Consider the following 15,424-nt stretch of genomic DNA (forward strand, 5'->3'; position numbering starts at 1 on the left):
CATGACTAAGCCGCTTCTGGCAAACCAGAGCAGCGCATGGAAACGCCGTTTACCTTCCCGCTGGAGCGGTACCTATTTATCTACTTGCACTTTGACGTGCTTTCGAACTGCTAGGTTGGCAGGAGCAGGCACTGAGCAACGGGAGCTCACCCCGTCGCGGGGATTCGAACCACCGACCTTCCGATCGGCAAGTCCTAGGCTCTGTGGTTTAACCCACACCACCACCCCAATTTAAACGGAGGACTGGCTGAATTTGTTTGAGGTGTGCTTGTTCTTTCTAGCATATCAAACATCACATATAACCCAGGCATAAGATGTAACCGTACAAAGAACTAAGTTGTATTCATTAGTCTCATGCTATTTATGGCTTATCTGTATTACCGTTTTCATATGCCAAGTAAGTAACATATATACAGACATATGAAAACGTACATTTACAACAGGCCAAAAATAAACAGGTCAATCTAGTGTGCCTTTCTTTTAACATGCCATCTTGAATAGTTTGTGGATATAGTGCATTTCTAATGCATTGTTTGTTTTCTCCTAGAAGCTGATGGATAGGTTTAGCGATTTTGGTGAAGAAGCTGACATTAATGAAGAACCTAAAAAAGAAACTCCAACTTCCCAAATGTAAGACTTCACTTCGTTTAATATATCAAGTGGAAATAGTGTGAAAAGTAGACTTCCTGGTTGGTTGGTTGGTTTGCTTGCTTGCTTGCTTGCTTGCTTACAAAGCAGAGAGGCTGCATGTGTAGACAGAATGCTCATTTCTATATTGGCCTATTAAGCTAATAAGTGATAATCTAAAAGCAGTATTTATTTAATTAAAAGCACTTCTAAGCCACTTTATATGAATGTACATATTTTATTTTGAAGTACCTTTGGGTGTACCTATTTAGATTCCCTTTTTTCAAACTTTGTTAGAAGGGCAAACGCAAAACAATTAGTTGCATTACTTATTATAGCATCTAGTGCTATGTTTGTCCCAGCAAATTAATAAGGCTTTTCTTTACTTCAGATTTTCATTGGTTTAAATCTCAATGGAAACTTCTGAAATGAGTTTAATTTTCACTGAAACCTTTTAGTTGCAGAGTTTGCTACTTTTGATATTGTTCCTATTACGCTGAATGTTGCTTGTTTCAAAATTGCTGGTCTTTTACAAAAAATGATTTGCCATAGCAGATGTTACAATCTTGTACTCTGTTCTTAAAACATATTTTCAAAGTCCCATGCTTCATTAATCTAAATGTACATAGAACATTGGCTTGGATACTAACTTCCGTGGGTTGTGTTCTTCTCTGTTTTACTCTGTTATATTGTATCAGTGAGTATGTTGCAAACTTCCTTGAGCAGTTTCTTTTGAACAAGAAAGGAGTGGTACGAGTTCCTTTGATAAATACTTTCTTGCTTCCCCCTTCCTACTGGAGCCCTTTGTGCTGCCCAAAGGTGCTTCCTGGGGAGCCTTCTAAACTAGCATAAGATTTGGCCCTCAGTTGTAACAAGAAGAAGAATTCAGGGAGGCCTGCAACAGCATCTTTGGGTCAAAGCTATTATTGTAACCTCAAGGCTATAGCAGCAGATTGCAAATTAGTGTAAAATTCAGTTGTATTACTGAATAGGGATGGGTGATACCTGATTTTCAACATCATGATATAACACCAGCTAAATATCACAATATTGTGATATATCACCATATCTGTGGTTGAGGGCCTTGCTGTGCCTCCCTATGGTCAGAGGGTCCCACTGTATCTCCTCGCAGTTGCAGAGGGCATGCTGTGCTTCCTTGTAGCAGCTATGGGCCTTGATGAGGCTCCCTGCTGCGGTGGAGGGCCTTAAAATGTAAGGAAGTAGCAGATTTCACAAAAATATTAAATAAACCTCCATATTAAATAAACCTGAGGTTGAATCCTGACAAGACAGAAGTACTGTTTTTGGGGGACAGGAGGCGGGCAGGTGTGGAGGATTCCCTGGTCCTGAATGGGGTAACTGTGCCCCTGAAGGACCAGGTGCGCAGCCTGGGAGTCATTTTGGACTCACAGCTGTCCATGGAGGCACAGGTCAAATCTGTGTCCAGGGCAGCTGTTTACCAGCTCCATCTGGTACGTAGGCTGAGACCCTATCTGCCTGCGGACTGTCTCGCCAGAGTGGTGCATGCTCTGGTTATCTCCCGCTTGGACTACTGCAATGCACTCTACGTGGGGCTACCTTTGAAGGTGACTCGGAAACTACAACTAATCCAGAATGCGGCAGCTAGACTGGTGACTGGGAGCGGCCGCCGAGACCATATAACACCGGTCTTGAAAGACCTACATTGGCTCCCAGTACGTTTCCGAGCACAATTCAAAGTGTTGGTGCTGACCTTTAAAGCCCTAAACGGCCTCGGTCCAGTATACCTGAAGGAGCATCTCCACCCCCATCATTCTGCCCGGACGCTGAGGTCCAGCGCCGAGGGCCTTCTGGCGGTTCCCTCATTGCGAGAAGCAAAGCTACAGGGAGCCAGGCAGAGGGCCTTCTCGGTAGTGGCGCCCGCCCTGTGGAACGCCCTTCCAGCAGATGTCAAAGTGATAAACAACTACCTGACATTCAGAAGACATCTTAAGGCAGCCCTGTTCAGGGAAGTTTTTAACGTGTGATATTTTATTGTATTTTTGGTTTTTATGGAAGCCGCCCAGAGTGGCTGGGGAGGCCCAGCCAGATGGGCGGGGTATAAATAATAAATTATTATTATTATTATTATTATTATTATTATTATTATTATTATTATTATTAAATATATTTAATATATTTTAAACTAATTTAAGAGTAGTTTAGGTGATTTACTAGTCAAGTTGCATCTGCTTCCCCACTCAGAGGTCTAAGTGGAATCTGTGCATGTGTAAGCCCCACTGAGTTCAACTAAACTTACTTCTACTTTCCTGGGGGTAAGCCTCATTGAATTCAGTAGGGCTTGCTTGTGAGTACATACACATTTGTTTGCACTGCTTACCGAAAAACACCCTCCCCATCATTCTCACATACTACCCAACCTCCCATTTCAGCATAAGGCAGCCAGTTAATGTACTCCCCTCCTCCACCACCACCCCACAGAAGCTGCCCCACAGAAGCCCTCATCCCACCAATCTCTTCCTTTTTGTCAAAGGGAGGGAGGGAGGGAGGGCAAGCAAAAAGATAGTCTCATTTAAATTATTAAAAACCCTTCCTTTTTAATATGGAGGAAAGCTATTTAGGGGGAACCAACAACACAAATACCACCAGAAAAATAAAACTCTTCCCCCTCTTTTTTTCACTGGTGGGGGTGAGTGTGAAGGAAGAAAAAGTGCTTTCCAGTTTTTTGTTTACTTTTGTTTACTTTGCCCAGGATCTTTTGATTGTCTAGCTTGGGGGGGTGTCCCCTCCTGGATTGTTAGCAGGCTCTGAATAATTAGCTGAGCTCTAAGTGGAAAGATACCATGAAGCTGAAGAGTTTGCTGGTTTGTGTGAGGGCTTATCATCATTTCTTACAGGTTAGAGTGTGGCATGAGAGAGCAAACAAAGCAGGAGACTGCAAATAATCTGTAAAGTATCTGTCAAGTATAGGTTCAACTGAGCTACCCCCTGGGAAGCTGTCAAGTCTCCACCTTTTGTTCACCAGTATATTGCCTTGTTGAAACACATAACACGATATGGCAATTTATCGCACAGCCCTATTAACGAACTTGTTTTTGTATTAAAGCAATCTATAAGATTATTACTACGTAGTAAGAGGTCGATTGACTGTTCTAATTGTGTGTTTTAGGCCTCTTGTATCTGAATCTGTGAACAACTCACTTTTTCACCAACTAGCTGAACAGTTACAGCAACAAAACCTAGAACATCTCCGCCAGCAGCTTCTGGAGCAGCAACCTCCAAAGGTATAATACTTTGTTTTTTGGACAATAGGTGCTCATCTTTTTAGTATTATTACTATGTTTCTAGTTTGCAAAAGTGAGTTTTACTTTAATGTTCTTTATCATAAAAGCAGAAAAGCATTATAACTTACTTTTAATGTTTTTCACACAGTGAAGGCAGCAGTACAAAGAGGCACACATGCAACTGTGTGTGTGTGTGTGTGTGTGTGTGTGTGTTTTGAAGTGATTTCTTCTGATCAGTTGCCACCAAGAAGCACTTCCCTGAGATCAAAAAGTGCTTGGGGATGAGGGTTTGGTGAAACTGGCTTAAACGCAAACTGGAGTATGTAGCAATATCCCAATGACATTCTCTTTAAGCAGCTTTCAAGTCCAAGGTTCAAACTATTCAAGTGGGGTGGCAGAAGGTTATGAAGAAAGGCTTGCATACTTTAGGCCTTTTTTCCTAGTGTCATAACCCCGAAATAATACTAGTAGTTAACATCCCTTCATAACTGTGTGAATTTGGAGCATAGCAGTCCTACTTTGTAGATTTAGATAGTTTTGCAAAGGACTTGTACAAAGAGTATCTGAATCTGAAGGATTTGAAAGAAAATGGATTGTTTGAATGAAAATATTCTGATAGCAGAAACGCGGCTAAAGTGGGAATTAAATAATAGTTATAAATACGTTTGGGGGATTCTGACTTAGAGGCTTTCAATCATAATCCGACAGATTGTAGCTTCGCCCCATTGGCTCCACAGCCAAGCACATACACCAAAGGTCTGAACCTGCTGTTCCTCTCATACTGAGCAGGATTACGATCACAACAACACATCATCAGTAGGGTAAAACTAACCTGTCTCACAACGGTCTAGTTATAAATAGTCATCAAATGAAATAGTGAAAAGGTGTTGGCAGACTTTGAGATGGATGAATTAAAAATCGTACACAGCTGAGCAGAGTAGTAATGTTGAGAATTAGTTTAATATTGGTATTCTTCAATACTTGTTTCATTTTTCAGGAGAAAACCTGAGTAGATGTGCCACTAGATGTCACCAAGCATTGACATCTAACACACATCTAACATATCCATCTGGATTTATGAATCTATGCTCTGAGTGGCATTTGATGGAGTCATAGTTTAGTCTCAAAAAGCAGCAAATTTGTTAACTTCTCCTGTGTAACCTCTCTCTCTATATATATTGTAAACCACCCTGTGATCCTCGGATGAAGGGCAATATAGAAATTTAATAAATAAACAATAAATGTAATTTTTGATACAACAGTTCCTTAAAATGCAGAACTTTGCATTCTAAGTTCATCTTACAATATTTTTCGCAGTTCATAATATTAATGTTTCAATTCCTCACTAGAATTGCAACGGCTCTCCTCTTGGTCTTTTCACGTAATTGGGCAAAAACAAACAAACCAACAAATATTCTAATAATGATACAGTTTTATGCCAAATTGGGCTGCTACATATGGACAGCATGCCTCCTTCTGCAAAGCCAGTACAGTTTCAGGTAAAACAGATGGAAATATTAACCTTGCATAATTTCTTTTTGCAGGCAAGTCCTGAGGAAACACAAGAAGGGAATTTTGGTTCTGAGCATTCAGCATCACCTTCACAAGACAGCAGCCACCAGCAGTTTTTAGAAGTAGAAACAAATCTTGACAATTCAATGGATGTTCAACAGCAGGTGAAATTTGCTGTTTCTATTTGCATCTACAAAGTGTGATCTCTGTGGTTACAGTTTACAAGATCAGTAATGTAAATTTTGTAAAATAAAGGATAAATGCACTAGCCTTTGCTAGGGTCTTCCTGGGCAGCAATATGCTATAGATATGATACTGGGCCTAAGAATTCTTCCCCATTCATTGAACAGATGGTTGCTATCCTTTCTGAAGGAAGTGATAATTTCATGAATATGTGCGCCACAAGAGAATAACACATATACCCTCAGATTCTGCATGTGAGGATTTTCCCACATCACTCTTTTCTGCGTATAGAACTGCAATGAGGAATAAGACCTTCATAATCAAGCCATTTTGTGCATATAGATTGCTTTTGCAAAATTATTGTGAGCGTGTTTTCCTGTACTTTGGTGTGAGCCCCTCTTTCTTCTCTATTCAGGATATGGACATAGATGAAGGTCAAGAAGTTGTAGAACAAGAGGTATTTGAGCAAGAGGAAAAGAAACCTGTAGTTCCTTCAAGATCAAGAACACTTTCAAGATCCCGCTCAAGGTAATTTTGTAATTTTCTTAATATAGTAGTTTTTTTTTTTTGTCCCAAAGTTCAAAAACCAAAATGAGTTTTGTGCTTTTCTTATGAGTGTTCTCTTAGCAGCATTGAACCAATTATTTTACAGGTCTCCAAGAAAAAGAAGGTCCAGATCACGATCTGGCTCTAGAAAGCGTAAACATAGAAAGCGTTCGCGCTCTAGATCAAGGGACAGAAAGAGGAAGTCCTCCAGGTCCTACTCAAGTGAAAGAAGAGCTAGAGAGAGGGAAAAAGAACGACAGAAAAAAGGGTTGCCTCCTATACGGTCAAAAACACTAAGTGGTAAGTCATCTGCTTGCAGTTTAATGTTTCTAAGAATAAAATAATATTTAATATGTTATTAGTCATTCTTTCAAAAGAAGCAGAGGGTTGAGACATTTTTTCCCAACATTTCCTAATTCACTTTCCTACAATGTGTTTACAGTACATACCGTATTTTTCCCTCTATTACACGCAGATTTTTTCTCCTAAAAAGTAAGGGGAAATGTCTGTGCGTGTTATTGAGCGAATGTGTGGTCCCTGGAGCTGACAAGCGCGAGTGAAGGCAAAAATCAGGCAAATATCAAATCGTCCGGAGAAGGGAGGAAAGGAGGAAGCTGCTGCTTTCCTGCATTCTGCCTCAGGGTCTTACTGCCCACCCGCTTCTGTTTCCTTACTGTGTTTGCTCAAACGGAACAAAGAGCAGAGAAAACCCCTCCCCTCCAGGCAAGCAGAGCGTCCTTCCTTCTAATTCCTCTCCGTGCGTCTGGGACTCGAAGGCAACATGCAGGTTGGGGGGGGGGAGAGAGAGAGAGAGCTGGTTGGCTTGTGGGGGGGGGGACTTTTGCCTTCCTTTCCTCCCTCCGGTAAAACCCCTCTCCTGCATTCTTAGCCAGCTGCTTCTCTGCACACCCCTCTCCTTGTCGCTTCTATGTTTTTCCTTCCCTCCCTACTTAAAACGTGGTTCCAATCACGGATCCACATGGATCCTCAGGATCTTTGCATTGAGTCACCCCAAATTCACCATCAGATCACATAGCATGTCCATGGCTACAGTCTGCACCAAAAAAATCACGCACCCACTGTTGCCTGGGGCTGCAATGGTACAAAAACGTGGTTACAAAGCATGGATCCACATGGATCCTCGGGATCTTTGCATTGGGTCACCCCAAATTCACCACCAGATCACATAGCATGTCCATGGCTACAGCCTGCACCAAAAAAATCACGCACCCACTGTTGCCTGGGGCTGCAATGGTGCAAAAACGTGGTTACAAAGCACGGATCCACATGGATCCTCAGGATCTTTGCATTGGGTCACCCCAAATTCACCATCAGATCACATAGCATGTCCATGGCTACAGCCTGCACCAAAAAACACACGCACCCACTGTTGCCTGGGGCTGCAATGGTACAAAAACGTGGTTACAAAGCATGGATCCACATGGATCCTCAGGATCTTTGCATTGGGCTACCCCAAACTCACCATCAAATCACATGTCTGTGGCCGCAGCATGAAGCACAAAAATGATACATCCACTGTTTCATTCAGAATTTTTTTTTCTTGTTTTCCTCCTCTAAAAACTATGTGCGTGTTATGGTCAGGTGCGTGTTATCGAGCGAAAAATACGGTATTAGTTTTGGCATGAGATTTTACATGCTTTATGGTAGGGGTAGGTAAAGAGTAGAATTCTCTGCTTAAATAAAAAAATTGTATTTATTGGTTTGATACATTACATGCTTGTGCAAGGCCCCAACTTGCTTTAGCTTTTCGGTGGCAAAAGCCTGTGTAAAAGATTCCAGCTTAAGTGAACATATGCAACAAACTCTTATTTGATTTATTCAATATTTGTCTTTACAGTCTGTAGTACTACACTTTGGGTTGGTCAGGTGGACAAGAAAGCCACCCAGCAAGATTTAACCAATTTATTTGAAGAATTTGGACAAATAGAATCTATAAATGTAAGTGAAATAATCAGCATATGTCTTTTTAAAAATAATATAACCTTGTTTGAACAGTTGTGTACTCATTAGTAGAAAATAAGGGTTGGTACATAACGGTAAGGGATGTGGGTGGTGCTGTGGGTTAAACCATTGTGCTGCTTGGGCTTGCCAATTGAAAGGTCAGCGGTTTGAATCCCTGCGACGGGGAGAGCTCCCATTGTTCTGTCCCAGCTTCTGCTAACCTAGCAGTTTGAAAGCACACAGTGCAAGTAGATAAATAGGTACCTCTCTGGCGGGAAGGTAAATGGCATTTCCGTGCACTGCTCTGATTTCGTCAGAAGCGGCTTAGTCATGCTGGCCACATGACCTGGAAAAATTGTCTGCGGAAGTGGACAAACGCCGGCTCCCTCGGTCCTTAAAGTGAGATGAGCGCCGCAACCCCAGAGTCATTCACAACTGGACTTAATTGTCAGTGGTCCCTTTACCTTTACCTTTTTACATACTTCCTAGCTAGTTCTAGAGGAATTTAAGTGGAGTTCTGCTTACACAACAAGGCAGGTTTGCCTGCCTCCATTGCATCTGCAGCTCATTGTGGTTCTTGAAACGTCACTCCTGAAAGTCAGGTTGACCCTCCAGAATGGCATGGCATGGTGGGTGCTGAAGGAGGGGAAACTGACATAAAGTGTGTGTATGTGGTGGTGGTGGTGGATACGGGATCACAGCTGCAAGAGTGTTGTGGAGTCGCCTTCTTGACACTTGGTGTCACTGCTGTGTACTGGGGCAGGGCAGTGGTAAGGTCAGAGCTTTGTGAGCACAGGATGGGAGTACCAGAGACTTTGACTGATGCACAGCTCTGCACAATCCTAATAAGTGGCAGCAACACCAGAGTTGAGAGGATAGCACCGCCCCACCATGATGGCCATTCCTGATTCCTAGCCATTAGTTTACACTTTACTATTACTTGACTCTTGCTTATAGATGATCCCTCCCAGGGGCTGTGCGTATGTCTGTATGGTTCATAGACAAGATGCCTATCGTGCTCTTCAGAAACTAAGCTCTGGATCCTACAAGATTGGATCTAAAATTATTAAGGTACGTCTTCATATTATTCATCTTCAAGATAAATTATAGTAATTGTTTGCTTTCATATACAGTGAAGAATACAACATTTCATGGTTGGTAATACCTATAGTTAATGAGAATAAATAGGAATTTCTTGATACTCTGTAGAAAAATTTTCTTACCAAGACAGTGATTAGAATTACAATTGGAATATTTCAAAATGGGAAATCAACAGGAACACAGTTTTAAAACACCAATTAATATAACTTTATAGCTGGCGGTAACAGTATCTGCATTAGAGCATCATTTGGGGGGGATTGGTATAGGGGAAGAATTTCAGGCAAGTACTACACAATAATTGTAGAGGACAAAAGGCTCAAAGAATTTGGTCTGTGCTAAATAACTTGATAATGAAGTTGTAGAAAGTATAATTCAGAAGAGGAAAATAATTACATGATGGTGAAAGAATTCATTTTAATTTGGATATACTGAAGGTTTTGCATAGCAAGTTCTTCCATCTTATGAACAATGTAATGGGACTGTTGGTTAGTATGTTTGAAAGGAGATCAAAAGCCTGGTAGAAATGTTAGTTGTGATTTATTTCCATAACTATTGAATTGTATTCTATTTTCAGATTGCATGGGCTTTAAACAAAGGTGTGAAAACTGAATACAAACAATTTTGGGATGCAGATGTTGGAGTTTCATATATACCTTGGGAAAAAGTTAAATTGGATGATTTAGATGGCTTTGCAGAAGGAGGCATGATTGACCAGGAAACAGTAAATAGTGGTAAGAATGGTTTATTTATTTTCATCTTTTGTTACAGAAAAATGTGTTTCCGAGATACTAGATGTGCCCATTAGAATGATAATGACAGGTGTTTTGTTATCATACTAGTTAAGAGGTAGGCTAGCAGTTGGCAGTCAGACTGAATCATAAATGTCCAGTTTCTAAAGTCACTAGAAAAATTCTATCTTGCACTAGAATGATTGCTAAACTAAGACTGCAGTCCTCTATACCCTTCTTTGGCAGTAACTGCCATTCAGCTCATTAGGACTTACTGAGTAAGCTTCTTTAGGATTGATTGACAATACTAAACTAATTCACTAAGGAGTCAGTTACATAGGGCATACTTGTATTTACTTCTGAGTAAACATGTAAGTCTAAAACTTACCATATTAGATCTTCTAAGGATGGTATAACAAAAAAATTCTAGTTAATGGTTTTCAACAAACTGTTGATATAAGAGTTTCTAAAACTATCAGGCACAAATTGTTGACTGCCTTCACTGTAGATTCAACGAGCAAGCTTAGTACTTCACATCTAGCTGTGCATAAAAGTTTTCATGAATTGGTATGACCAGGCAGTTTTTCTGAGCATATCTCCTTATTCTCCAGTCATTAAAAAGATTTAGGTTTCATGGAAAGTATTCTGAAAATGTTTTAATATTTTCAATTTATTATGGTGGACGATGAAGTGTTCGGATTGGGCTGTTCCTCTTGCATGAGACTCAGGCAGAAGCAAAGAATTGTGGGAGGTAGACCACTGTTTTGGCTGTTATTCATCTGAGCCCTCTGTAACTCCTTTCTTTGTTATTCTTAGTTACAGTCATACCTCATGTTACGTCCGCTTCATGTTACGTTCTTTCAGGTTACGTCCTGCGGCAACCCGGAAGTACCGGAAAGCGTTACTTCCGGGTTTCGCCGCATGCGCAGAAGTGGCAAATTGCAACCCGCGTGTGCACAGACGTGCCGCTGTGGGTTGTGCTCTTTTCATGTTGTGAATGGGCCTCCGGAACTGATCCCGTTCGCAACCAGAGGTACCACTGTACTTGGCAATCTTCCTCTTCTTAATCTGTTTGTCTGATACTTTGTCCTGTCTTTGTTACAGTTTGCTGTCTGCCCTTTGATTTGTCCTCTGCTGAGGTAGAACAAGCCCCCCCCCCCCCCAAAAAAAACCAGCCTCCCTGCTATACATCTTTTGCTATTCTGTGTTCGGTGTTTTACTTCTATTTCCAATTAATTATTTGCTTTTGGTCTTTATTTCCTGTTGCTGGCAGTTGCTGTTTCAGCGGTTGGACTGCCATTTTCCTCAGTGATTTTTGCGGCGTGGGCTACCTGTTGCAGCAACCACACGCTGCTTTCTTAACAGTTTCTTACTGTATACATTATATGACATTCTTTTTTCTTTTGCATTACATTGTCAGGAAGTGGATGGTATATATGCCTGAATTTTATTGTGGGGAGTTGATTTTCTTTACTCTTGTTCCTCTTCACGTGTTAGCCGGGGGGAGGTAGGCCCTTGTTTTTAATTTAGTTTTAGATTTTTGTGACCATGCTCCTGCTTGGCGAGTCTTAAAAACTGAGAAGCGGTCTACCACACACAATTATTTGCTCCTGCCTGAGTCTCATACAAGAGAAACAGCCCAGTCCAAATACTACATCATCCATCTAATAAATCTACTATTCAGGTAAGACCAATTGTCCTTTTCTTTCTTTATTGAAACACTAATTAAATCTTATTACCTTGTTTCTTTTCTTAAGAATGGGAAACTGCAAGAAGCTCAGAGACCACGAAAGAGCCTGTGCAAACAACCCAGACTACAACAGTTGACAAGACTACAGCCGTAACAACCCAAACAGAAACTTACACACAGTCTGTCACTATGCTACAGGTTAGTATTGGACTCGATTCTGTCTTTGCTTTTCTCATCCAGGAAAGGTAGTCGGACATGGAATGGGTTATATTCTGTGTCAGCAAGCAGAACTTGAAATTTTCTGGTTTCAAAAGTTTTTACTCTACCCTTCTCGATTATTGCTGCCATCTAGCACAAAAGCCTGACTTTTTCAGCCTGCAAAGCCAGGCAGTTTTTGCTTTCCCTTTTAGCAGAGACTTTTCTTAAGGTTTCTGACCTCTTGCAGTTTGTGGGAGAAGTCCCCCTCATCCCCCATACCATTTGAAAAGAAGAAAGTGAAGAATTGATACTTCTGTTATGGGGTCTTGGCATGGGCATAGTCAGGCATTATGTTGGGGGGGCAGAACTGAGTTATCTGTGACACGATTGGTCAGTTAAGCATTTTTATTTATTTTCTTGATTGGGGCAGCAGCTGCTCCCAACCGCAACCCCTTGACTATGCCCATGGATCTTAAAGCAAGTTGTCCAGGAAGGTTGCTATCCAATAAGCTGAAGGGCTGCCAACTGCAGAAGGAGGGGGATACAGTGGTGCCCCGCAAGACGAATGCCTCGCTAAACGAAAAACTCGCAAGACGAAAGGGTTTTCCGATTTTTTAGCGGCTTCGCAAGACGAATTTCCCTATGGGCTTGCTTCGCAAGACAAAAGCCCATAGGGAAATCTCCGGGGACAGCGGGGAAGCGCAGCGCGCCTTCTCTATTTCCGGACCTGTCCTGAAGGCTTGCGGTGGGAGGTCCGGGAACAGAGGAGAAGGCGCGCAGCGCTTCTCCTCTGTTCCCGGGGCTTGCGGTGGGAGGAGGGTTTTTCCTCCCCACCGCCAACATTCAGAACAGCATTCTGAATGTTGGCGGTGGGGAGGAAAGCCCTTCTCCCGCCGCCAGCCTTCAGAAGAGTTCCCCCAGGGCTGCCTAGGCTGCGGATAGCAGCCTGCTGCCCTGCGCGAGGGGCGCTCTGCTTCAGAGCGCCCCTCGCGCGGGGCAGACATTCGCAGCTTGGGGAGCCCTGCAGGACTTCACCGCAGGGCTCTCCAAGCTGCGGATAGCAGCCTGCTGCCCCGCGTGAGGGGCGCTCTGAAGCAGAGCGCCCCTCGCGCGGGGCAGCAGGCTGCTATCCGCAGCCTAGGCAGCCCTGGGAGAACTCTTCTGAAGGCTGGCGGCGGGAGAAGGGCTTTTCTTCCCACCGCCAGCCTTCAGAAGGCTGTTCTGAAGGCTGGCGGTGGGGAGAAAAGTCCTTCTCCCCCCGCCAGCCTTCAGAAGAGGTCCGGGGACAGACTGTCCCCGGACCTGGTCTGAAGGCGGTCTCCATAGGAACGCATTAATTGATTTTCAATGCATTCCTATGGGAAACCGTGCTTCGCAAGACGAAAAACTCACAAGAAGAAAAAACTTGCGGAACGAATTAATTTCGTCTTGCGAGGCACCACTGTATATGCTAAAACAGATAGACTACAGGTCCAGCCCTCAAGAGAGCACTCGGCTAGTAAGGGACCACTGATATAGTCTGGCAAAGGATGAGGGTTCCCAATCTCCCCAGCAGCAGTGGGGAACGACCTGCTGCCAGGGGATAGAGGATGACAGTAGAGTAAGCCCCCCAAATAGAGACAGTGGACATTCCATCCCCCCCATCTTCCATTATAATTTATAAGTCAGAATTAACTCACCTCCAATTCAACACACTTTCCCCAAGGATGATCAGGATCAAAATCACTCTAGCTTTGATGACACAGAATGAAACCCCTTGTGCTCATCACCAGTGGGCAGATCAGAATGCTCCAGAAACAGGAAGGTGTATAACAGTCTCCTCCAATGTTTCCTGAGCTTGCTGAGCACCCAGGTAACATGGATCACATCATTGTGCTCCTTCTTGTTTCTGGAGCATTCCTATCTGTTCACTGGTGGAGAAGAGGGGCTTTGTTTAGAACTGCTGTCTGATCAGGAGCTAGAGGGCTGCCAGAATAGGCTTGGTGGACCAGATTAGGCTCATGGACCAGCATTTTGCCACCCCTAATTTACAGTAAATCTCTCTCCCTGCATGCTCACTTTCCCAATGCTCTAGTTAGCCGTGAGTTGAAGAAACACCCAATTATTAGTACTCCATAATTATGAGTATCTTTTATTGTCTATGCAATGTAAAGTGACACTTACTATACACTTTTAACCATATTTATTTCTAAAGGTTGTGCATCTGAAGGAAAGCACAAGCTGGATATATATATAGAGAGAGAGATGATTATTATTATTTTATTGATTGATTGATTGAATTTATATACTGCCCTATACCCAGAGGTCTCAGAGCAGGACACATAAAAGATCAACATAAAAATCACAATATATATAATCAAAATAAAAATAACAACCCAGTAACACCCTAAAATATGCTGCAGGTTTAAGATGGTCTGAAGAGATATTTATTTAGTATATACATCCCTAAGTCCGAAAGCAGGCCTAGCATCCAGGTGCTTTCAGTGCTGAAAGATTATGATTGTCCTTTTCTGTGTGGAGGTCCCACTCACAGTCATTAGCATGGGCACTTATTTCAGCCTCTTGACAATCACCACAAAATGGACCAGAGGAAATCCTTCAGTAGAGTCGAGCTCTAAGCACATAGTGTTAGTTTTATTCAGCTCCGGCCCTTGAGCTGATATGGCTCATTTTGCCTTGAGCCCAGCAGAGTAAACACCCCAGAGTCCGCAAACGAAAGGATGAAGCAGATATGGTGCTACATTGCCAAGCTTTATTTCTAACCTATGCTGAGAGCATACAAATATACATCTTGTCTCTGTGAGAAGCAGAGAGCAACTCCCAAAGAAACGAAAGAACAAAGAAACAGGAAACCAGTGAACGTCACATCCAGTCTCCCTTTCCCGTGAGAATCCAACAGTATCTGTACTGTGGAATGAAAACAAAGTCCCATGACTTGCAGCTGCTGCTCAGTGAGGGAAACAGAAACAAACACATAGGTGGTAGGCAAGTGTGACAAGAATCTCCTCTGAACATCTAAGGATAAGTGGTTGCTTTTAGACATCCAGTTCCTATTTTCTCTCTGGATGAGTTTGAAAATTGGATTTCCTGTGAATTTTCATTGTACACTAATGATGAAAAGGCAATATTCCCTGCCGGTCGTATGTTATTAGATTCTGCTCTGCTCACTGCGGGGTCTCATCAGATCTGGGAGTTTGTTTTTGTGAGTTTAATTGTTTATGTTTTTGCTTAATTATTTCAGGGATCTCTTTTTCTCTTACTTAGTCATTTGTTTCTTTCAATTAACCAAAATACCTTTGAGTTAGCTTTTTGTGTTAAGGACTTTCTGTATTCACTTAAGCTCCAAAATGTTGGGAAATTTCAGCCAATCAGACATGATTTTTAGGCAATATTGATACAGTACAATAGTGCTGGTTGGCTGTTAAGTGACAGAGTAGGGGACCCAAAGTCCCAGATCACTCTGTTCAGTGGAGGAGATCAGAGCAGTGTACAGTAGATTTAGTAAGAAGTGACACTGCAAGATGGAGCAGGCTTAACAGCCTTTAATTCACATTTTGGAAGACCATAGTTACTATTGTCATTGTGTAGATTTTGATTCTAATTATTACTTATAC

At 42.3% G+C, this 15,424-nt stretch overlaps 1 protein-coding gene across 8 annotated transcripts in view; it reads left to right on the top strand.

Moving 5' to 3' along the window:
• SCAF8 (SR-related CTD associated factor 8) overlaps positions 1-15,424 on the top strand; it is a 75,539-nt gene that overhangs the window by 18,492 nt on the left and 41,623 nt on the right. For 4 of the 8 annotated variants that reach the window (XR_014546725.1, XR_014546726.1, XM_083607945.1 and 1 more), the window contains exons 8-16: positions 548-630; positions 3,776-3,890; positions 5,435-5,566; positions 6,001-6,113; positions 6,238-6,431; positions 7,990-8,090; positions 9,051-9,164; positions 9,769-9,925; positions 11,680-11,810. Coding sequence is in view for 5 of the 8 variants with exons in the window: in XM_083607945.1 (XP_083464071.1) it covers positions 548-630; positions 3,776-3,890; positions 5,435-5,566; positions 6,001-6,113; positions 6,238-6,431; positions 7,990-8,090; positions 9,051-9,164; positions 9,769-9,925; positions 11,680-11,810 (1,140 nt within the window). In the remaining 3 variants the exon portion in view is untranslated. The remainder of the gene's footprint in view (positions 1-547; positions 631-3,775; positions 3,891-5,434; positions 5,567-6,000; positions 6,114-6,237; positions 6,432-7,989; positions 8,091-9,050; positions 9,165-9,768; positions 9,926-11,679; positions 11,811-15,424) is intronic. The other 4 variants (XR_014546727.1, XM_083607947.1, XM_083607948.1 and 1 more) reach the window with 1 other exon arrangement.

Source organism: Podarcis filfolensis, assembly GCF_964270895.1.
Source record: "Podarcis filfolensis genome assembly, chromosome: 3".
In the NCBI taxonomy this organism is placed as follows: Eukaryota; Metazoa; Chordata; class Lepidosauria; order Squamata; family Lacertidae; genus Podarcis; species Podarcis filfolensis.